Here is a 23,553-nt window from a genome sequence, read left to right as displayed (position 1 = left end):
CATTCACATTTCCTGGTGACATAACATTTAAAAACATGCTTATTACATACCTATTCATCCATTCAGGCATTTCTTAAAGTTTCATGTGTCTGGATCACATTATCTGCTCTGTACCTTACCATTTGGACTATCCACTCCACCAAGAGTGTTCCCTAAGGGTCTAGCTCCAGTTATAGCTCATTTTAGGCTACAGGATATCCACATTTTTCATATTTAGATAGCTTGGGTATCTTTGCAAATACTTTTCAAAATGTCAATAATCTGTCTCTCTGTCTTGGGTCTCTTACACACACTGGGATTCCAAAAGAAAATATAAAGGTCTGCCTTGACTGCTTCTCACAGGATTGCATTTCTGGGATGTCAGCTAGACAGCATGGTTCAAAGAAGTTGTCTGCTAAAGGAAAAATAGATCTATATGTTAATCTATTTTTAGGGCTTTCCACAGAATTCAGTCACTGTGAGGCAATACCTCAGGATTTTCTGTGTGATGGCTTTTATGATTCTCATAACACCCCTGATAACACGAGAAAGATGCAGTGGTATCCAGAATCTCTCATCCACCAACATCATTTATTTTTCAATTCCTAGTGTTGGGATTTGTCAGAAGAGAAATCACTTTGTGGAGACAACAGATATCCCTAAATCCAGGTGTCCCCTTCTCCCTCCATGTTTCAAAGCGGTCAGTCACTTTGAGCACCTGGGACTTTGCTTGGAGAGCACTTTCAGGAGTGATAAAAGTACAAAGTCAGTAGGAAACCAAGGACAGATGCAAGCATACAAATGTCAAAGAAATGTTTGCCCTGAGCAAGGCACTTAACTCTGTGAATCATCTTTGGTTCGAAGGACCTTTTTAAGCTGTTACAGAGAATATCACAGTCCTGTGGTACATAAACAAACAAGGGAAGAAATCATGTCCTTTCCCCATTGACAGGCTGGCCAAGTTAGCTTGGAATGTAGCTTCTCTGCACAGTCTAACTGTGTGTCATAGCTGAGCAGGATGAGGGCAAATCCTCATGAATGGAAACTAGATCAGAGAATTGAACCATCTTTGGGGACGGTTCCAAAAGTAGACTGCTTTTCTTCCTCTCTGAACAGTCCAGTGGCAAGATTCTGCTCCAGGACTAAATACAAGAAGACAGATGGCCTTTCTTTTCATTGGACAGGAATGTACCTGTATGCTTTTCTACCCCTTCCAGGGAACTTCTGAAGATTCAGCAGGAATCGCCCTAGATCTTCTTGCCCAGGCAGTGTGGTTCTCTCTACTTTTGGAAATGTCCAGGAGAAAACACCACAAGAATCCTCCGACTGGATCCACTCGCACAAGAATAAGGGTATTTGGTATACCCTGATACCACTCCGCTTCAGTTGACTTCCTGAATGATAGGATTTTAATTTGTTTTAGGGACCTGTTTACTGAGGATGTGCAGCAGGTACTAATAGAAGCAAGAACCTGCTGCTGGAAAATTATATATTTTTATGCTGATGCCAACAACATAACCAACACCCATTCAGGGCTAGTTGTTCTATGGTTTTGCAGAATATGTGTGAGTTATTGTCTTATGGCCTTTCTTCCTTCTCCATCAGGGTTTTTTTTAGCAGCCATTCCAGCATGTCTGCCCATGGATCCTCCTCTTTCAATGTGGTCTCATGTCAGAATGCTTTTTATAGGGGGGTTTGCATAAGAGGCCTCCAAGAACACTAATGATCCTCCATTGGATCGTAATTTTGTGTTAAAGATGCTAACACTTGCTCCATTTCAAATAGTTAACCTGACTGACTTGAAGTTCTTAACATGGAAAACAGTTTTACTGATTGCTCTGACCTCTGCAATAAGAGTATCTGAGTTGCAAGCACTTATGGTGAGTCAATCCTACCTTATTTTCCACAGGGATAGGGTTGGTTGCTACCAGAACTAATCATTTTATTTTATTTATTTATTTTACGTTTGTTTACCGGGAAAGTCCGACTTGATATATGTCCATTTTCAACGGTGGCCCAGGGAGAAAAGCTCTAGAAAGCAGAGTACAAATACATTTGGAGCAATAGAAACATTTAGAGAGAAGTATAATATTCAGTTTTCAGTAGGGTTACAAACTTAGATAAAACATAGTAGACAACATCAAAATGTTGTGGCTTCAGTTTCAGACAATAATACACGCAGTTGTGGTCCAAGTCCCATCAAGAATTCATACACTTATTAGAGTATATAATTGAAATGCTTAGGGAGAGTTTGCAGGAACAGCGGGTGGTGATGGTTAGTCGGGGTTTAGGCAGGGACATTGCCAATGCTGTTGGAAGTGTAGTTTGATTCTGATATGATGAATTTTTATGCCTAAAATGGTATTGGAGTTTGCTTTAAGCCAAAGTATCTATCTCCCCGTTTTCTTTCCTGAACCCAAAAATGAGATAGGATAATTCACACCTTGGCTGACCACAGACAACCCAGGTACTATCTTGACAGAACTAAATCTTTCAGCTCTTTGGCTCAGTTGTTCGTTTCTTGTGAAGGTAATAAGGGACAGCCTGTGTCAAAGCAGACTGTTTCAAAATGGTTGTCTAAGACCTTTTGTTATACTCACCCCAGAAAAACTTTTCCAAACAGTGTCAAGGCTTTGGCTTCATCTTTGGCTTTTTGGAAATGGTTGTATTGTAGAAGTATTCTAGAAGCAACAACTTTGTCCTGTATACATACTTTTATGTCATCTGATTGATATAGTAGAACTAGGTATGCTTACTTTCTGAAACAGTACATGTATCATGGTAAAGAAGCTGTATTGTATTTGAAGGATCCGTATTATACCAGCATTTTGTTCTTTATGCTCCCTTATACTTTTGGTCTGAAGAGAAATTTTTGGTGGAACAGGTTGAGTTTTACTTAAGGCTTAGCATGACAGCTTCTTAGATTTATACAAAGGCAAACTTGTTTCCTTTGTATTCTTTGCTCGCTTTAAAGCCTTGATCTAGTCTGTCATTAAAAACTCCTCTACCAGCTGTCTTCCCTTTTGCTATCACAGCCCAAAGTACCCTGGTTTAACATTCTGTTAAGCGGCTCCCCACTTTTTCTCCCTTCCTTCCTGTCAATCTGGTATGCCATAGGGCTTCATTCTCATCTGCTCGAACATATTCCCTAGCGATTTATATAAGTCCTGTCAGCAAGCTTCCCTCATACAATAAATACCCTGATGATTGTACCCTAATATGCATTTCTGACAATGCAATACATCTTAAGAGAATTACTCAAGAAGCATTTAAATCTGTTGAAAGTTGGCTACAGGATAATCATCTGCTAGTAAACCCCCCCCCAAAAAAAACTAAATTCGTTCCCTTTAAAAATCTCATTTTCATTAGAGGAAAAAAAAACTTTAAAATTTCTTCCTTAAATAATACCATGATTGACGTTACCCCACATACAAAGCTACTTGGCATGACAGTCTTAGGTTTGATTTACATATCCACAGCAGTTACTTGGGAATTCAACTAAATGCAGTTTCAGTCAATGGGGTTTCAGCTATTTGGAATCCAACCAATCCAAACCCAAATGTCGTATAATCCCTTTAGTTTAGATGTTATTTGGGATATTTTTTCAGGAAGTATAGCCAAATAGTCCATTTATGCTGTATAACTTTGGACTCTGTTATTTCATAGCAAAGCTGCACATATCTGCACATCTTGACCTTTGTAGCAAGAATGCTGTGGCCCAGCATTGGGATAAAACAGTTTAAGAAGGGGAAGCTGCATCTTCAGCCACCTTTGAAGAACTGTCCTCCTTTGCAAACTGAACCTCTTGACTAACAGGCTTGCCAATCACCGGTTTGAACTGGCTGGCTTAGCAACTCTGGACATCATCATTTGAAAGATGCTGTTTTTGATGGCTATCACCTTTGCTTACAGGATTTCCAAATATAGACCTTTGTTTGTAGGGATGTGGAGAATGAGAGGAAACGCTTGTCTTTCCTCCTGCAAGTAGTACCAGAATTTCTTTAAACTGGTCCCTTCTTCTCTCTGTTTGCTTTTTGGGGAGGAATGCAGTGGAAAGAGCACTTCTCATACTTCAGGCACGCATTGCCTGTTTAGGTTTTACCGGAAATTAGAGGGTTGAATGGTTTAAAACTAGAACAGGAGTTTGCCTCCTTTGCTGTAGGTAATGCAGATTTTGTCATCACTAAAGTAACTGTTTTTAAGTGAACTGCTACCAACACCAAACCCAAGTGTCCACTGGAAAATACTGTGGTCAGTCAAGTGCTGTAGCTCTTAAATATTACTCCTTTTAGCTCTTACAGGTGGGAAGAATGTAGTTTAACAGTCTTCCCAATAACATTTTAAGCACAAGTTCATAATAATTTAACATACATTTTCAGTCTGCAAACATTATAAACTCTAGTCATATGATTTTACTGAACTCTGCATTCCCAGTCTTAAGTATGATCATGTGACACATCATCTATTGTTGTGAAGAAAGATTGAGAGGCTTGCCAGTTTTTGTTCTAAAAACATTGCCACTGTAGCCATTTGTGTCGTGTCCATTTGGTCATCTGTTCACACCTTTACCAGGCATTATTGCGTGGACCCTCAGTTTGATACCTGTGTGTTCCAAGACTCATGCTTCTATTTACTAACATTAAGGCCTTTTCCTAGCACCAGCTTGTTAGCAGATGTAAGTTTCACTGCTTGAAATTCTTTCCAATAGTTATCATGGTGCAGGGCCTCTGATGTTGGCTATAAGATATATACTAACAAGGTACCCAATGTAATTACAAGGTATTTGTGATTGCCACTCTAATATGTGATCACAAATATGTGATATACATGGTCTGAGTTTAAAGATAAGACTGCAGTATCTTTGGAGGCTTTACTTTTCTCTAAGATACAGATCTCTCAGTTAGAAAAAGTATTGGGGGTGTGAGTGGTGAGGGGCAAAATGATTTAACAGTGAAATGGAGAGTTTTAGTTATCACTGTTCACCATAAGTTTAATATATATTGATCATATAGGTGAGTGCTCATCAGTCATTTATCAAATTTTATTCATGGAGCCTTACTGATAGTATCATTTGATCTGTGAGGAGGTCTTCCCCAGTGGATGTTTGTTACCCTTCTGCTCTCCTGGCACTAAGACAGCCTCTCCACCTTATAGGTCAGGAAATTATGTATTTATTATATCCTGTAATGAACTTGTATGTTTTGTTTCCTGTTTTACAGACTGTGCTTGCTCACTGGATTGGTTCTGCTGAAGGGAGATGGTGGGGGTGGGGTGGGGGGATGGATATGCTAAGACTGACATATGTTGTCATGGTACCAGAAGGAGGGGTATCATGCACAACTGAGAACAGTCATGTGAGGGGAAGATTTCACTGAACAGTTACCCAGACAGAGTGCAGCTTTATACATTAGTTAATATGGAGAATGCATCTGTTTATATTTCTAAATCAGGTGCATTTTATACTTCACTGTACTGAGAAATAAAAGAATTTGTGGATTGGAGTAGCATGACATTAGGAACAGTTTTCTTTTTATTCAAGAAAAATTTTATATGTAGTCACAGTAAAGCAAATAAAGCAAATTAAATCTCTGCATCTGACACCATTAATAGGGGAATACAGTCATCAACCCTTTTTGTTTGGCATGCAGTTCGCAGATCACAGATGTATCTTAATTGCAGATTAGAGCAGAGAGGAAATTACTTTGATGAATTTCAGTGGGAAGAGATTGTAGATCTGGGAGTGACATAGGATACCGGAGTACTAAGCTTCTTGCTCCACTGGGGGCTTTTAACAGTGCTGAATGCCTTGGCAGGAAGCCAGCTTTGCATCTGACTTGCCTGTAGATGTAGAGGGCTGTGCTTTAAAACAAACTGTGAAGTTGTCTCTAAGAATAAATCTACGTCCTGTTTGACTTTGTCTTGAGTCAGACTAAGACCGCCCTTCTGGTACAGATGGCTTAGTAACATACGAGCTGAGGACACTTCCTCCTCAGATTGTAATATTTAAAATCCTAAAGAAGCAAGTAAGCTATGCTGTTTCACTGTTTAAACAGCATAGCAAGTAAGCTATGCTGTTTAAACAGTGAAATGTTAAAGACGTGATTTTACTAGAGAGCCAATATCTGTGATAGATTGAGAGATGCTAAACATGTTATGGTGCATTATTTACTAACACGTTTGTAAATTAAATTCCTATTAGCTGTAATCTCCTGCTATGTCCCATCAATTGAATCATTTTGCATACAAAGCTCTGAAACAAAATTCACAGAAGTGCTTGTATCCAGCTGTTTTAGGCACATCTATTACTTTTACTTTATTTTTAGAGACTGGAGAATTTTTTTTTTTTTTTTTTTTTATGATGAGTGTGCTCCAGTTAACATTCAATTACTTTTTGAAGTTGATGATGTTGTTGTTTCTTTTGATCTGTGGTAAATATAGGGCCTTGATATAGTGTCACCTGACACTGAATCTGCTTATGTGCCTACAGGGAGTGTCGATCGGGACTTTTGATTGGTACTCAGATGGTGACATCATCTGCATTATCACCCATCCTGCTGACATCCTTTCCCACATTAATAGCCTGTGCTCCATTGCAAGCCATGTTCAGTTGCTTTGTACAGGAGTGCTCTTACAGTGAGTGCTATCTAATGCAGAGTAGTTGATCTTATCAGCATGAACACAACCAGCGAGCATGGTAATAGGGTGATTCATAAACAGCATTCTCATCCTCTCCACCAGTCATCTTCAGAGGTATCTCCGCAATCCCACGTGGCAGTACAATATATTAATGCCCATTGCCATCATATCTGTATTTGGGGAAACTTGAACAGATCCTCGCTGTTATTTATTGCTCACAAGTAGTTGTGCCTTGTGTTCACCAGAAATATTCACACAACCTGTGATATGTGTTTTATATGTTAAACAGTTGACTGTGACTGTATAAGAATCTCCTTACATTTTGTTAGGGAAAATAAATACGAAGAGCTTTTAAAAAGAACTAAACACCAGTTTATAAGGGAGTAAGTTAATTTTTCTTTCATCCTTTGCTAAAATCATTTTTCTTGATTGTTTATCTCAGGAAATTTTATAATGGCAACTGATTGAGCATGATGCTATAAGGACAGTGGGTCACAGAGATCAAAGCAGAATAGTGGCGACAGTTCAGGGCCGTGGAAGTCTACAGAATGTCTTCTGCTCTGAATTCTTGGCAAAGAAGTGAACAATGTTGAAGAAATGAAGATCAAGAAATACTTAACACAGTTTTGCATATTTTCGTGACTTTAACATAATAGCCCGCCATGTTATGTCTGCATGGTTACAAACAAGTCTTCGTAATATAATTAAAGCAAGATCAGCACAGTAGATACAGAGGAGAAAATAGTGCATTCAACTTTTAGTTTATATGTGGATACACAGCACCTTTTCCATTCTGGTGCTGTTCATCAAAGTGCATGGTTGAAAGTGTACTTTGAGTGTAAACTGTCAGCAACCTGTGGTATACTCTTTGATCTCCGTGTAGGTTATACTTTACTTTTCAACCTCATCTCTTCTGCTATATGATTTTTACATTGCAGGCTTTTGACTGAAAAAGTTGCACAAAGGTACTTTAATTAGTGTTGCAGAAGTAGCGTGGAAGACCAGGACCATGAAAAAAACCCAATCAGCTGAAAAATGATATTTGACTGATGAATGTTTTAAATTAACCATGTGACTAATGAAAAGACAGTACCAGCAAACAGGAAGTGTTTTCTATAGAGATTAAAGGCATTTAAGTTCTTTTCCCCTCTGGTAACCTTTGTAACTAAAAGGGCTTCAGAAGAAAAACAGAAAGGAAGATGGAGAGCAGAATTCAGAGGGAGCGGGCAAAAGCTTGCAGAATAAAGGGAAGTCATTCAGGCAATGAAAGTCAGCAGCATGTTTGCATCTTAAAAGGTATACAACTTGCAAAACAAGGACCCCTTGATGACATTGAAGCATACCTGATGACATTTGAGTGGATTGCCAGACTCTACAAATGGCCAGTAGAGCAATGGGCACAACGTCTAGAACCTTATTTAACTGGAAAGGCTCAGCTAGCATACCAGAATATGGATAAAACACAATCCAACAACTATGACATTGTGAAGAGAGAAATTGTAAAAAAGTATGTTGTCTTGGGTGACACCTATAGAAAAAGATATTGGACTCTAAAGTTCCATGCTGTGGACAATCCCCATGAAGCATACAACAGACTCCGAGAACTTCTTGTAAAATGGCTTCAGCCAAAGAGCAGAGCAGCTGCAGAGGCAGTTGACACACTGACCACAAAACAGTTTATTAACATTCTTCCATTAGAGGTGCAACTCTGGGTTAAAGAACATGGACCAGAAAATGGAGAGACAGCCATTTCTTTGGCAGAGAACTACCTGCGAGCCAGAGAGTTGTACCAGAATGATATCAGTGGCACGTGGTTGGTAAGACACCCTTTTTTCAATATTAACCATAGATTGTGTAAAGGTTTAGAGGTAAGTACTTGTATGCTGATTGGTTTTATTTGCTTCATTAGTGATAAGATGGTCACATATCTAAAGTTAAGTATCACTTATAAATATGTATAGCTGCCATTTTAGCAGTACGGATTGGGATGGATATCTGTGGATATGAACGAGGTTCATGATACTTTGATAGGCACAGAATAAGACACATGCAACACCTATAGTTTGAGAGAGGGCTATATGATAAGACCAGTTAATGGGTTCAGTGGCATCAAGTGGGTGCCTTGATATTTCACTTCCGACCCAAATAGATTTAATACTGAATGAAAGAAATTGATATATTAGTTGGGAGTGTGGGGGATGCAGCCTTGCTGCAGTACCCAAGAAGAGTTAACAAAATCCTTTAGGAAGTGGCACACCAAAACGTGCCCAAACTGAGATGTCCGTGACTCAAGAAAAACATTGCAAGTCTTTACAATGGGTAATTCTGGTGCTGTTTGCTTTCCAGGTATGCAAGAGGTCCATAAGAATAGGGTCTAACAGTGCCTTATATGCCAGTCCTAGATCTCCCCTCAGCCGGTAGGAGACGGAATACAGGTATAGAGGCAGTCTGCATAGGACATGTTTTTATGCCCTCTTCTTTTTTGGTGAGGAACCTCTGTTGATATTCCACTTGTTGGATATGCATGGTTAGGTACACACCAAAGGGGGCATTGTACTCAATGACAGGTCTGATGAATATTGACTACAGTGGAACAATGATTTCCTTGGATCTAGATGCCATATCTTTGTTAAGTTGAAATAAAAAAAGCACCACTGGGGAAAAAGGATGCTAATACTAAAATGTTTAATAGTTGAGCACTTTTGACCTCTACGGTCTTCTTTAGAATACTTTAACTTAATAAAACTGACTACTTAAATACTGTATTTCAAGCACACACACCCTAGGTCACATGATCACCAAACAAATCAGTAAATATTAATTGCACCTGAAATGCAATCTAAAAAAAATAGCTCAAAAAAAATTCTGAATGTATTCAGTTGACATGATACACCATGAATATGACAGAAATATAAAAGCATCTATTTACATTTATTAACGCTCTGCTTTTTTATTAAAAATCACCTTACAATTAACATGACTGTTCAACCCTGGTGGTGTGGTAGGCATAAAACAAAATCTGCCACTTTAACTTCTTATATTCCAGCTCCCCCTGTCTGTCACCAGTAATATCGCTAGGAACATAGTCAGTTATGAAGAACATTTTTTTTTAATTCTTGCATTCACTGAATGTTTGCCTAAAGTGGTATCCATATTTTTTGTCGTAACTACATACTAATGTTCATAACATCCTCACTTACACCAAGCATTCTGCAATTCTCCTGGTCTGTGTCTGTTGCTGGAAGTAAAACTGTGAATTTATTTCTGCTCCAACCTCCTGGATAAAAAATGATACTTAAGAAAAATATTATTAAGAGTCAATTTGTAAGGTTAAAGCGATTAACTACAGATGTTGAATTTTAGGCAGTTTCTCAGAAGCGTTGCATAATAGATTTTTATGTAGAGGGTATCCAGACAACAGTGTTAAGAAGTTATAGAACAAGATAGTGTTAATAAGGATAAAGATAGGGTTCCACATTTTAACAAACAAGATCGGTCTCTTTTGATGCATTAGTTTTTTTCCTTATATAGTGAAGCTGTAAAGAAGATGATACAAAATAATTGGAGAATAAATACCAGGTGTAAGTAAGGATGTTAGTAAAGTGGTGAGAAAAATAAGGTAATAAGCATAAAGATAAAAAGAGGATAACTTTCAAATGCCACCATTGCTGTGTGTGCTGGTGCATGCCAGAAAGTGCATATTGTACTAATATTAGAACTGACAGAATTCATTCATTACCAGATTTTTTCACTTCTGCTTCAAAATACGTAGTTTAGTTAGCTAAGAGCTCCAGCTGTGAGTCATTCTGTATTGGAAAAACTAACAGGGAATTAAGGAAATGTGTATATGGACATCAGCATGCAATTAAGACAAAAAATGTGGCGAACTTTCAGTTGAATGCAAGGATTTAAAAAAAAATGTTCTTTATAATTGATCATGTTCCTAGTGATATTAATGGTGACAGACAGGGGGAGCTGGAATATAGAGTTAAAATGGCAGATTTTATTTTATGCCTATCACACACCAAGGTTGAACAGAAATGTTAATTGTAAGGTGGTTATTAATAAAAAGCAGAGTTAATAAACGTAAATAGATGGTTTTATATTTTTGTCATACTCAAGGTATATCTTGTCAATTGAATTCATTTTGAATGTTTTGTGAATTGATTTTTAGATTTTATTTCAGATGTAATTAACTTTTATTGATTTGTTTAGTGATCATGTGACCTGGGGGTGTATGTTTTAAGTAGAGCATTTAAGTAATCCGTTATATTAAGTTCAAATGTTCTGAAGAAGAAACTAGAGGTTAAAAGTACTTAACTATTAAATATTTTAGTAGTTAACATCCTTTTAACCAGTGTTTTTTTTATTTTAAGCTTTCAGTATAAGCATTCTAGCTGTGAGATTCTGGTCAGTTTCTTGTTGTTATTGTTATAGGATACTAGTATGCATTTCTTGGCATTTAGTTTTATTCCATGGTTCTGACATCAGTTATTTGTCTGTGTCAGCCCTTCCTGGAGAACGTTTGTGTCTGTCGGTGATTCAGTGACCGCTCCTAATTTCTAATCATCTTCAAATCTATTCAGCTAGAGGCCATTGACTTTGGCCTTGACTTCAGAGAAGTAAATGCCAAAAAGGAGCATTCCCAGGACCGATCTCTGAGGGACTCCACTTGTGACTGGCCTGTTTATAGAGGTGGACTCCTGAGTTCTATTTTCCTGGGTTCTGTCTGTGAGACAGCTGGCTGTCTAGTTTGCCAGCAATGCCTGAATGGGTTGTTGTGTCATATTGTATGCCTTGGTCAGGTCAAGGGAGGCATTGTTAACCATTTTGCCCTCATCCATTGCTTTGATGACCTTCTCAAAGAAGTCCACCAAGTTGAGTAGGCATGACGTGCCCTTGATGAAACCAGATTGGGTTGGGTCCAGTGTCTGGAGGTTTGCTATGTCATTATTGATCATTCCCATGACGGTTGTTTTCATGGCTTTACATATGATATTAGTGAGACTAGTGGGGGTGTTGTTTCCATGATCTGTAGATGGCCCACCTTTGTACAGAGGAATGACTGCTGCTGTTCTCCACTCATTTTTGTTCCCTCAACATATATTCATAAGTTTTACTAATTGTGGAGCATTTCTGCCTGTAGCACAATTGAAAATGGGTTCCTTGGCCCACTTGAACTTTCCTGGTAAAAAAGTGTCAATAAATAAATTAAATATTATGTTAAATAGGCCTTGTTTATCTCTGTGTGTATAGTCAGTGGCTTGGTAAAGGACAGTGAAAGTGTTATAAACTGATCCAAATCCGTGCAGCTCATTGCTTCAAATTCAGTATAGTTGAGTGCGAGAAACACATTATATATATATTTATATATATATATATATATATATATATATATGTGTGTGTGTGTGTGTGTGCGTGTACAAGCTCTCCAAAGATGTTATGCTAAGAGAGTTAAACTGGCCGTAAGGCGGTAACCCTCTGTGAAAGAAGGGTTTTGGACTTTCAGTAATGGAATAATAATGGCAGATATCCGTCATGGGAGATGATTCCTGTATGATGGGGCAGGTTATTTAGGTAAGAGGTCGAAAAGAGTAAGGAGATGCTGTTTTTTGAAATATACAGTGTAGAGTATTGGAGTAGTTTTGACAGTAGATTTTAAACAGAGGTATTTAATAAATATTGTGTTAAAAAAAATGTGGGTAAGCAGCTAAAATGGTCATTATCTGAAACAAGATTAAGATTAGATCCGGTGAGGTTAGTGAAGTTAGAAGACATAGGTAGAAGAATAGGGAGGGCAGCAGTGAAGTAGTTTTTTTAAGACATTAACAATTTCCTTATGTCAAGGTTGGTGGACTGATGGATTAATAGAAGATTAGTGATATAGCTGTTAGAAAGCATAGAAGTTTTAACTTCTGCCAATAATAGTTTTGAATATCTAAAAGCAGATGCTTTTGGATTCTACAGTATGTAGATTTGGCTGCTTTAAAACCAGTAGTTGTTTTTTTTTTATTTTCTGAGGGAAAGAAATAGGCTGCAATGTAAATTATTGTTAGCATATGTTCATAAGTACCATTATTTATCTCTAGATGCATTTGTTGCAATGGCAAAGACGACTGTATTTATTTCATGCTTTAATATGTTATAGTCCATTCTGGATCAGAGAGAGAAAATTATTAAAGGAACAAACATTTATTGTGCATTAAAAAATTATAGAGTTGTGGTTTATTTTCTAATAAACAATGAGCTTATTCTCTTTGTTGAAACGGAAAGTGCATCCATATGTTCAGGAAGATGGAGCTGGGGTTTTTTTTTTTCCTTTTTTTTTTTTTGAGAAGCAAGTGGTAAGGATGGAATATTAGTCTGAGTTTGGAGGTATAGTTTGCCAATTATTGGACCAACCCATTTCACATTTAGATCATATAGCAAGACAGATGTCAGCTAATTTGACAAGGATAGAAGTGAAGTTTTTGGCTGAAAACAGAAAAGGTCACTACGCTATTCATAGAGTGTATCGTTTGTATTGCTGCGAGATGTTGGTTTAGGCCATTATCTGAAATTTTGGAAGAAGTGGCAATGGGAAATTGTGAAGATCTTTCTTGATTAGTAAAGTACTTTTTATATCCAGTTTTGCATTTAGGGTGTTCTTTTCTAAAACAAGAATAAAAGGAGATAAAATGTCCACGTGTTTTTAGCTATGTTTCAGTAATGGCGAAAAAATATCAGTATTATGGGTTCAAATCCAGGGTTCAAAATTAATTGATTTTTATTACCAATATTATGGTAATTGAAAGGACCATTATGGAGGAGCCTACAAAAGTTAGCAGTTAGATGGTAATGGTGAGTGGTAATGGGAAAGGGGTTATTACTGCTCCGGGGTTCAGTTCATTGCCTTCTAAGTGTAGTAATTGTAGAATAATGAGCATGAAAGAAAGTGATGAGAAGACAAGTTGATTTCTAGCAGAAGAGACTATAAGGTGAGAATGGGAAGAAGATAGTTAAAGAATGTGTGTTTTTAAGAGAAAACCTGAGCTTTTTTGTGTTGTAGTAATAATACTTTGAGCTGGACAACTTTGGGCTTGGTATAGTATATTTGTCAATGAAAATATGGAATGGGGAAGCTGTAACTGGGTATGAATAAAAAGCATAATTCAGGATTATATTTAAAGTTAATTGTTGGAGAATGAATGGATGGAGGAATGGTAAACATTATTAGAGGGAATATTTTAAGAGTACTATGTTGTAATAGTATTTTTTTTTAGGAACATGGAGTGGAAGGTAGAAAAGTTAATGTGTCTGAGAGGACAAATTTATTCTGTATCCGGTCACCTGTACTGCCTATAAAGGGACACAGCTGTCTTCCAAGGTTGGGATCTATTGGGTAAGCAGCAGACAGAGAAGGGGAAGACAGAGGAATTATTAGTGAGATCAAAGGGAAATGGCAGCAGAGCAGCAGGTCTCACTTAAAGCTGAAATGTGGTGTTTAAATGGCAAGATGGAGTAAGGTTTGGGTGACTGGATAAGTAAATACCAGGTGGAGTGTGAGTGTAACGATTAGTTCAGGAAGTGGGGGTTGGAGTGGTATTATGGGTTTGCATTGTTAATCCTATGGCAGGGAGTGCCTTTCTTTTGAAGTATATGCATAAGATGGTTCAATAAAGGGGAGTAACTGAAGAAGTGTGTGAGTTTTACTGATATATAAGATAAAGAAAAAGAATGTGAAAGAAAGGAAAGTTGGATAAAGAGTTGAAGTACAGCATAACTGAAGGACTGAGAAAGGGAAGGAGTGTGTGTGTGTGTGTGTGTGTGTGTGTGTGTGTGTGTGTGTGTGTGTGTGTGTGTGTGTGTGTGTGTGTGTGTGTGTGTGTGTGTGTGTGTGGTTAGTTGATAGTTTATTTATGTCTTACAAAGTGAGGTGCAGAGGAAAAAAAGATTGATAGTTAGGCCTTTCCTGGCACAAAATAGAAAGAAGAATAATATAACGTTTTCACTGTTATTGAGCCTGAAAGGTCAGGAAGAGATGAAAAATAAGGGAAGGTATGAACCTAAGAAAAAATTTAATAAAGTATTTCAGGACTGTTGGGAAGGAAAACATGTTCAAGTTACATTTAACACGTGCTTTAGATGTATAACAAAATGTGCAAAAGAATATATTTGATTGTGTTGAACTATATTTAGAATTAATTGGATGTAGGATAGGAAACTGTAGAGATTCATTATGAAAAGGCATATAGTAGAAGAAGACAAGTTATTTTGATATTAGACTGTGGTGCGGTAATGGGATTTATCATACAGAAAATATTAAGTTTTAGTAAGGAGCCTAAGAGAATAGAAAGTAATGAAGTATAGGCAGAATGAGCACATGACCAGGAAAATAATAGCAGGAAACAGAAGTATTTAAAATAATACTAAGACATCATATTTCCAAATTGACCATCATGCTATTCCTCCCAGCTGTCTTATAGACCTGTTCACTGTGTGTGTGTGTATATATCTTTGACCCATTCATTATCCTAGGGTAATAGGTGAGCATGCCAGGAGTGTGGTACTGAAACGTATTTGCTAGGACTCAGGGTTTCAACTTTAATCCCTGCATCCCCTACGCATGACTGTTAGTATCCAAGGGTTGGTTTGCAGGGGATCTTTGCAGAATGTGTGAGCTTTGTGTGTGATGCGTACTAGTTTTCTTGCCCCATTTAAACAACCTGAGAAATCTCTGGTCTCCACTGGGGATTATGGCACATAAAGTGCACACGAACACATTTTCCCCTCCTCTCCCTCCAAGGAGACATAAACGTATAGCTTCATCAATCGTCTTCCCTCCTCATGCCAACTCCTGTCATTGGCCAGACCTCTAACTGAATTCTGGCCACCTGGACCATAGGGCATTATCCCTTTGTACCAGCAGAGCACTGTACTTTCAGAGCTAATAGTCCATTATTTACAAACTGTTAGTGTATTACTTTTGAGAAAAGAGAGCAGCGATGTTTGTATAATTATGAAAAACCCTTTGGAGTGGGTAGAAATAGATGGTGGTGTTAGGACCCTGCCAGCATGTGCATGAGAGAGAGAGAGAGATGCACTTTACCTAAAAGTGATCAGGGGTGTTACTGTAAAGCAACTAGTTTTTAACTAGAACAAGCTATAGCCAAAGTGATTCTTTAAGTGTTACTTGATGCCACCAGTATTTAATCAACAAGTAAAAATTAACTGTTTCCATAAGGGTTCTTAATAGCATTGTCCTACAGGTGGCACTCATTCTTAAGTACTGAACCTGAGGTGCTGCAATTAATTGCAGAAGAGAGAACTGTGTTATGCATATCTGCAGAGATATAGTACTACCAGCTAAGAACAACTGCAGAGGAACTTGTGGGGTTTAGAAGTTTAAAAAATAGGTTGTAACCTGCACAGCCATGGCCAGTAATTGCACTAGTAGCAATTATGACAATAAAGGCACTGTTTTACCTTTTAATACAGAAAAATATTGAAACCTGAGCTTTCACTAGTTCACTGTAACTGTGCACCTAATTACCTACAAATGATCCCCCAGTTGTATTTCATTTGTGGGGGTTTCATTTGGAGCTCCACTTGGGTAGAAAACCAGATGGAACAAGGGAAAGACTTCCCAAAAGTACCTCCTCATTCTGTATGCCAGATATGTGCTTCCAGTCCTAGAGCTAGTCACAGAGTTAGTAATTCACATGCCTTTTCCTTAAAAATACAAGGGGATTGTATTCCAGGGTTTTCATACTGACAGAGAAACAAGGGCACATGTGGCAGATTCTGGGTCTCAACTCATGAACATTTTTGAAGAATTTCAGGGGAAAAAATGCAGATTCTGTTATTTCATCTCTGACCCAAGTTCAAACAAACTTGGATTATCACTGTAAACATGAAGGATTGATAGTTACAAGTTTCTTTTGGGAAATCACAGGAATTATCTTTGCTTCAGGATATGTTGCAGTCACTCTCTCTTAGCTGTGCATTTTAAAAAAGTCTCATTACCAAGGACTATTCTAAAATCCTTAGCTCTGTTGTTAGCAGTGTCAAGATCCCAGAATTCCACAATTTTCTCATACCTGGGCAACCGTTAATGGAAGATCAATTATGAATTCTGCTGAACAAATGAAATTGTGTTCAGGCTTTGTTCAACAGCTTAGACTGTGCAGTCAGGCTAATACGTTTCCAGTGCTCCTTTCTCAGGCTTTCAGTTCTTAGGAACAGTGACATGCTGTAAATTAGTGAGATATATCTAAAGGAGGTTGCTCCTGTTACGCTGATCTTCAAATGTCGGTGATGCCAATGTGCTGCCTCTGGATACTTAATGTATTCACCCCTCTCTTCACCAGATTCCACAATAAGGAGACTTGGTGTCACCTTTAAAATTGGCGGACTCGAGCTTCAGCTTGTCTGAAGCAACAGACACTTGTCCCACAAGCTGTGGTTTATCCAGGTGGTTGATAAAAAAAAAAAAAAAAAAAAAAAAAAACCCATAACTCATGGTCTCTGTACATCCCCAAACAACATCAACCATTGTAATAAATTCCTCTGACTGCAGTACCTTTGAGCACAGCTAGAAAAAGGCTTTGTTCATCAGTGTGCATTTGCACTGCCTCTAAAGGCCTTCAGACATAAGCTATCCCCAGAGAGCATGCAGACTGTGACAGACAATGCTGCAGTGATTTGATTCATATGCAAGAGTGCCATGAAGTTTTGGGAATGGGCAGTTCCAAATCAGTTTTATCGCAAACCTCTGTCTTCCAGACAAATGCAGGGCTGCATATGTATTGTAAAATGTATTAAGTGAAAATTACTTGTGGTTTGTCAAGTTCAGATACAATTAAGTCCATGAAAACTGAAAGTGTGTGTGTGTGTTGGGGGGGGGGGGGGTGGCTTTGTCACCTCCTGAGTACCCTTTTGAATATATTATAAACTCCATATCTGCGATTTGTAAACAACAGTTTGTGATGCTGGGACACTGAGTGTCAGTTTATTGCATTTGAGTGATTCAGTTTTCAAAAAATGCTGCTGATAAATAGGCTGTGTGTCCAAAGACACCACTGTGGCAAAAAAAGCAGCAACCTGTACATGGATTACAAATGGAAACTGGATTGCCAGATTTATCAGTACTTGAAAATGTATTTCTCTACCTCAGAAGTTGATTTTATGTGGTATCCCAAGAAATTTGCTGTTATGTTACTTTCAGACCATGAGGACAGAAATCCCTTTTCCCTCCCAGACAAAGTCTTTCAACTCTTTACTAATTACTGTCTATAACTTCTTCTCTGGTTGATAAAAATATTCCTGACCAGCATATAAAACTAAAGGAACTAAAAACATTTTCACTGCTTGTATCTTGGTGTCAATATCCAAAACAAGAGCTTACAGTTTCTCAGTTTTTGTATTATCTTTTGTTTATTCTCTTCCAGCATATTCTTAGCTGCCATGACAGAATCCTTTTAATCCATACTCCTAAATAATTAATTTTATCTTCTTCTTCTTCTTTCGGCTGTTCCCGTTAGGGGATTGCCACAGCAGATCAACTGTTTCCATTTCTTCCTGTCCTCTGTATCTTGCTCTTTCACACCAACCACCTGCATGTCCTCTCTCACCACATCCATAAACCTTATCTTAGGCCTTCCTCTTTTCCAGTTACCTGGCAGCTTCATCCTTAGCATCTTTTTCCCAATATACTCTGCATCCCTCCGCAGCACATGTCCAAACCAATGTAATCTTGCCTCTCTGGCTTTGTCTCCAAACCTTCCAACCTGAGCTGACCCTCTAATATACTTATTCCTAATCCTGTCCACCCTCGTCACACCAAGTGCAAATCTTAACATCTTCAACTCTGCCATGTCAAGCTCTGACTCCTGCCTTTTTGTCAATGCCACTGTCTCCAACCCATATAACATAGCTGGTCTCACTACCCTCTTGCAGACCTTCCCTTTCACTCTTACTGGTACCTGTCTGTCACAAATCACTCCTGACACCCTTCTCCACCCACTCCATCCTGTCTGTACTCTCTTCTTCACATCTCTTCCACACTCACCATTACTCTGAACTGCTGATCCCAAGTACTTAAACTCATCCACCTTTACCAACTCTACTCCCTGCATCCTCACCATTCCTCTACCCTCCCTCTTATTCACACACATATATTCTGTCTTAGTCCTGATGACCTTCATTCCTCTTCTCAATAGAGCATATCTGCACCTCTCCAGGGTCTCCTCCACCTGTTCCTTACTCTCACTACAGATCACAATGTCATCTGCAAACATCATAGTCCACGGGGACTCCTGTCTGATCTCGTCTGTCAACCTGTCCATCACCACTGCAAATAAGAAAGGGCACAGAGCTGATCCTTGATGTAATCCCACCTCCGTCTTAAACGCATCCGTCACTCCCACTGCAGACCTCACCGCTGTCGCACTACCCTCGTACATATCCTGTACCACTCTTACATACTTCTCTGACACTCCTGACTTCCTCATACAATACCACAACTCCTCTCTAGGCACCTTGTCATATGCTTTCTCTAAATCCACAAAGACACAATGCAACTCCTTCTGACCTTCTCTGTACTTCTCCATCAGCACTCTCAGAGCAAACATCACCTCTGTAGTGCTCTTTCCTGGCATGAAATCATACTGCTGATCACTAATCATCATCTCCCTTCTTAACCTAGATTCCACTACTCTTTCCCATAACTTCATGCTGTGACTGATCAATTTAATCCCTCCGTAGTTACTACAGCTCTGCACATCACCCTTATTCTTAAAAAAAATCGGTACCAAAACACTGTTTCTCCATTCCTCAGGCATCCTCTCACTTTCCAAGATTTCATTAAACAATCTAGTTAAAAACTCCACTGCCATTTCACCTAAACACCTCCATGCTTCCACAAGTATGTCATCTGGATCAACAGCCTTTCCGTTCTTAATCCTCTTCATAGCTATCCTTACTTCCTCCTTGCTAATCCACTGCACTTCATGATTCACTATCTGCACATCATCCAACCTTCTCTCCCTCTCATTCTCTTCATTCATCAGCCCCTCAAAGTGCTCTTTCCATCTGCTCAACACACTCTCCTCGCATGTGAGTACGTTTCCCTCATTATCCTTTATCACCTTTACCTGCTGCACATCTTTACTAGCTCTGTCCCGCTGTCTAGCCAGTCGGTACAGGTTCTTTTTCTCCCTCCTTAGTGTCCAACCTTTTATACAACTCTTCATACACCTTATCCTTAGCCACCTCTCTCTTTGCCATGCACCTCATCTCCTTGTACTCCTGTCTACTTTCTTCATCTCTCTGACAATCCCACTTCTTCTTTGCCAACCTCTTTCTCTGTATACTTTCCCGTATGTCCTTATTCCACCACCAAGTCACCTTGTCCTCCTTCCTCTTTCCAGATGTCACACCGAGCACCTTTCTAGCCATCTCTCTTACTATCTCTGCTGTAGTTACCCAGCTATTTAGTAACTCTTCACTGCCACCCAGTGCCTGTCTTAACTCTTCCCTGATCATCACCTCACAATTACCCTTTTTCAATTTCCACCATTTGATCCTTGGTGCTGCCCTCACACTCATCCTCCTCTTCTTGATCACCAATATCATCCTACACAAACCACCATCCTATGCTGCCTAACTACACTTTCCCGTGCCACCACTTTACAGTCTCCAATCTCCTTCAAACTGGCCCTTCTACATAAGATATAATCCACCTGTGTACATCTTCCTCCACTCTTGTATGTCACCCTATGCTCCTCCCTCTTGTTAAAATACGTATTCATCACAGCCATGTCCATCCTTTTCGCAAATTCCACTACCATCTGACCTTCTGCATTCCTTTGCTTAACACCATACCTACCCATCACTTCCTCATTCCCTCTGTTCCCTTCACCAACATGCCCATTGAAATCTGCTCCAATCACCAGTCTCTCACCCTTGGGTACAGTCATCACCACTTCATCCAACTCGCTCATCATTACACCATCAATTTCCAGCTTCATAAACATCACTCTATCCGACAACTCTTTTCACCTCCAAAACACTCTTAGCATACTGTTCCTTCAGGATAATGCCTATGCCATTTCTCCTCCCATCCACACCATGATAAAACAATTCAAAACCACCTCCAATACACCTAGCCTTGCTCCCCTTCCATCTGGTCTCTTGCACACACAATATACCAACCTTCCTTTGGTCCATCATATCAGCTAGCTCTCTCCCTGTACCAGTCATACTGCCAACATTCAAAATTCTGACCCTCACTATCACAGTCCTAGCCTTTACCTGCCTTCGGGCATGCTTCCCCCTCTTGTCCTCCTTCGGCCAACAGTAGCCCAATTTCTGCCAGCACCCTGTTTGCCAACAGTACTGGTGGTGGTCGTTGTTAACCCGGGCCTTGACCAATCCGGTATGTATATCTGTACTGTTGTCTCCATGTATGATTTGGCAAAATATTATGCCGGATGCCCTTCCTGATGCAATCCTCCCCATTTATCCGGGCTTAGGACTGGCACAAAGAAATGCTCGAGTTCCCATAAATATGGGAATTGCAGAACCAGTTCATGTGTGGTTACATAGTTTACAGCTATAGCCATTGTTTTACCTTTAATAATTTTACATCCGAAAAAGACATGAAACTGCCTCAAAATCTTCCACAAAACTGAGATGCCTTTTTCTGTTTTTTCAACGTACAAAATAATATCTGGAAGTAAAGCCAACTTTTCTTGATTATCATGCCAATTATATCCTTGAATTTCTCTGTCTTTTATTTTCTTTGCCAATGGCTCCAAATATAATACAAATAGCAAAGAGAGAGAGAAGACACTCCTGCCTGGTTCCTCTGTTCAGACAATTTATCAGAGAGGAACCCTCCCACTTTATTTTTTGCTTCCAAACCCTCATATATCCTCCTAATTAACCTCATTATTGAATCAGGGAATGCACATGCTTCCATTGTCATGCTCATAAAATCCCAGCTTACACTGTCAAATGCTTTCTGTACTTCAAGACCCCCCAAAAATGCAGTATTTACATTCTGATTCCCTTTGGATTATCATCATTGTTCTGTTGATGTTGTTAAATGTTTACCTCTACTCCACAAATCTACATCGATCCATATCTATCAAATTTGGAAATACCATTCATTTAGTTATTATGGATATAAACACTTTATAATCATGGTTTAAAATTACAATGGGCATATATAAAGCTAGGTGTGCTGAGTCTTTACTGTCTTTAGGTATTACAGCCACCACGTCTTTCTTCCAGGATGTTGGTGCTTCCCCTCCTTTTACAGTACTGGTAAACAAAACCTTTCAGATCTTTATCACTTTCTTCCCTCCTAGCTTCCAAACCTGCACAAGAATAGTGTCTACTCCTGGTGACTTCCCTGCAGATTGATTGTATATCACCATTTTAATCTCATCTCCACCTATCTTGACTGTTAGTTGTTGAGCCTCATCTACCTCTAACCTTGAAATACTCGAGTCTTCCACAAATGTTTTCATTTGTGGTCTTTCTTGATTTTCATAGTTCTCTGCTTTGCACAAATATCCATAAAATTTCCACAATATCTATAATACCTGCACAAGATCTCTGGTTATTTTTCTTGTTATAAGCTCCCAAAGTATGACAACTATTTCTACTTTCTGTTGCCTAAATCTTTGTGCTAAAAGATTTTGTGCTCTGGAGTTATAAAAACACAGTTGCTTAACATCAATCTTTCTAAACTCATGAATATTATCCAGGTACTCCCTGATTTTATCTTTAGCACTCTGCAGTTGCTCCCCTTGTTCTGTGAGATTCCTCTCATTCTTCAATATTTTAATCTTTATTAGCCCCTCTAAATTATTCTTATACGTCTTCTCCAGGTATATTTTTCTTTTATTTCTAACCTATTTTTAAACTCCACTTTCATTTTATCTTACTTGCTAGCTACAACTTCTGAAGAAATTTCTGTCTCCCTGATTACTGTCAAACAATTTCCACTACCCATTCCTTCAATTCCTTTTATTTTTTACAGATAGGTGGGGAAGCACCAGTTGTCTCATTTTTACTTAATTACCCTACATATTTACCTTGCATGTTCCAAAATAGTTATTGGATATGTGCCAAAGCTTTCAATTAAATGCACATATTACTATGAAATATAATTTCTGTCTTGCCCAGTTATTGTACCTTGGGGAATAATATGTAAATTCTCCTGAAGTTGCTACTACTAAATTCATGTTTTCCATACCAGATATTTTCATGAATTCCCGAACTCTACCCTCTTTTGTTATATTTTCCCTTCTAGGTCCCCTAGATACAAACACACTTTTGCAAATCAAGTTCTCATCCCCACCTATAACTGTATATTCCCTGCTGAAAACTGATTATTTATCCTAAATTGTTCTTGAGCTCCATAGTAGCAGTTTTAGGTCGAATATAAATACATGCTAGCATAATCCTCCTCCCTTTCCAGTAGCCGCCCAGTAGCCCAAACCTACCATTATCATTTTTCCCCTCTTCTTTCACTTTTGGAGCTCATCTAGCAATTAGTATAAGTAACTCCTCTTTTCCTTTGTCACTGATATTCTGATGACTATTCATCCTTAAATTAGTTCTTTATCAAATTCTTATGCTCAGTTCTTTCCAAGTGTGTCTCCTGTAGCATTACAGTTTGCACTCTGCATTTCTTAATATAATTCAATATACTTACCTTTTTGTCTATACCTGTAAGGCCATTCACATTCCTAAATATGAATAGTGCAGCCATTGTGATAAGTTAATACACACACACACACACACACATATATGTATGTGTATATATATATATATATATATATATATATATATATATATATATATATATATATATATATATATATATATATATATATATATGTATATATATATATATATATATATATATATTTCCCTTAATAATCT

General features: G+C 38.4%; 1 protein-coding gene across 8 annotated transcripts in view; it reads left to right on the top strand.

The window, feature by feature from the left end:
• The window catches only part of PIP5K1C (phosphatidylinositol-4-phosphate 5-kinase type 1 gamma), a 1,117,364-nt gene that overhangs the window by 695,463 nt on the left and 398,348 nt on the right, over positions 1-23,553 (top strand). For 5 of the 8 annotated variants that reach the window (XM_044053869.1, XM_044053867.1, XM_044053868.1 and 2 more), the window contains exon 2: positions 7,058-8,432. The exons of the other annotated variants lie outside the window; for them this stretch is intronic. In XM_044053869.1, coding sequence (XP_043909804.1) covers positions 7,815-8,432 — 618 coding nt within the window. In that variant the 5' untranslated portion in view covers positions 7,058-7,814. The remainder of the gene's footprint in view (positions 1-7,057; positions 8,433-23,553) is intronic. 8 annotated transcript variants of the gene reach the window in all.

Source organism: Protopterus annectens, chromosome 13.part0, assembly GCF_019279795.1.
Source record: "Protopterus annectens isolate FY-2018-M chromosome 13.part0, PAN1.0, whole genome shotgun sequence".
Taxonomy (NCBI): Eukaryota; Metazoa; Chordata; order Ceratodontiformes; family Protopteridae; genus Protopterus; species Protopterus annectens.
Note: the sequence above shows the minus strand (reverse complement) of the source record. Positions and strands in the feature narration are given on the sequence as shown.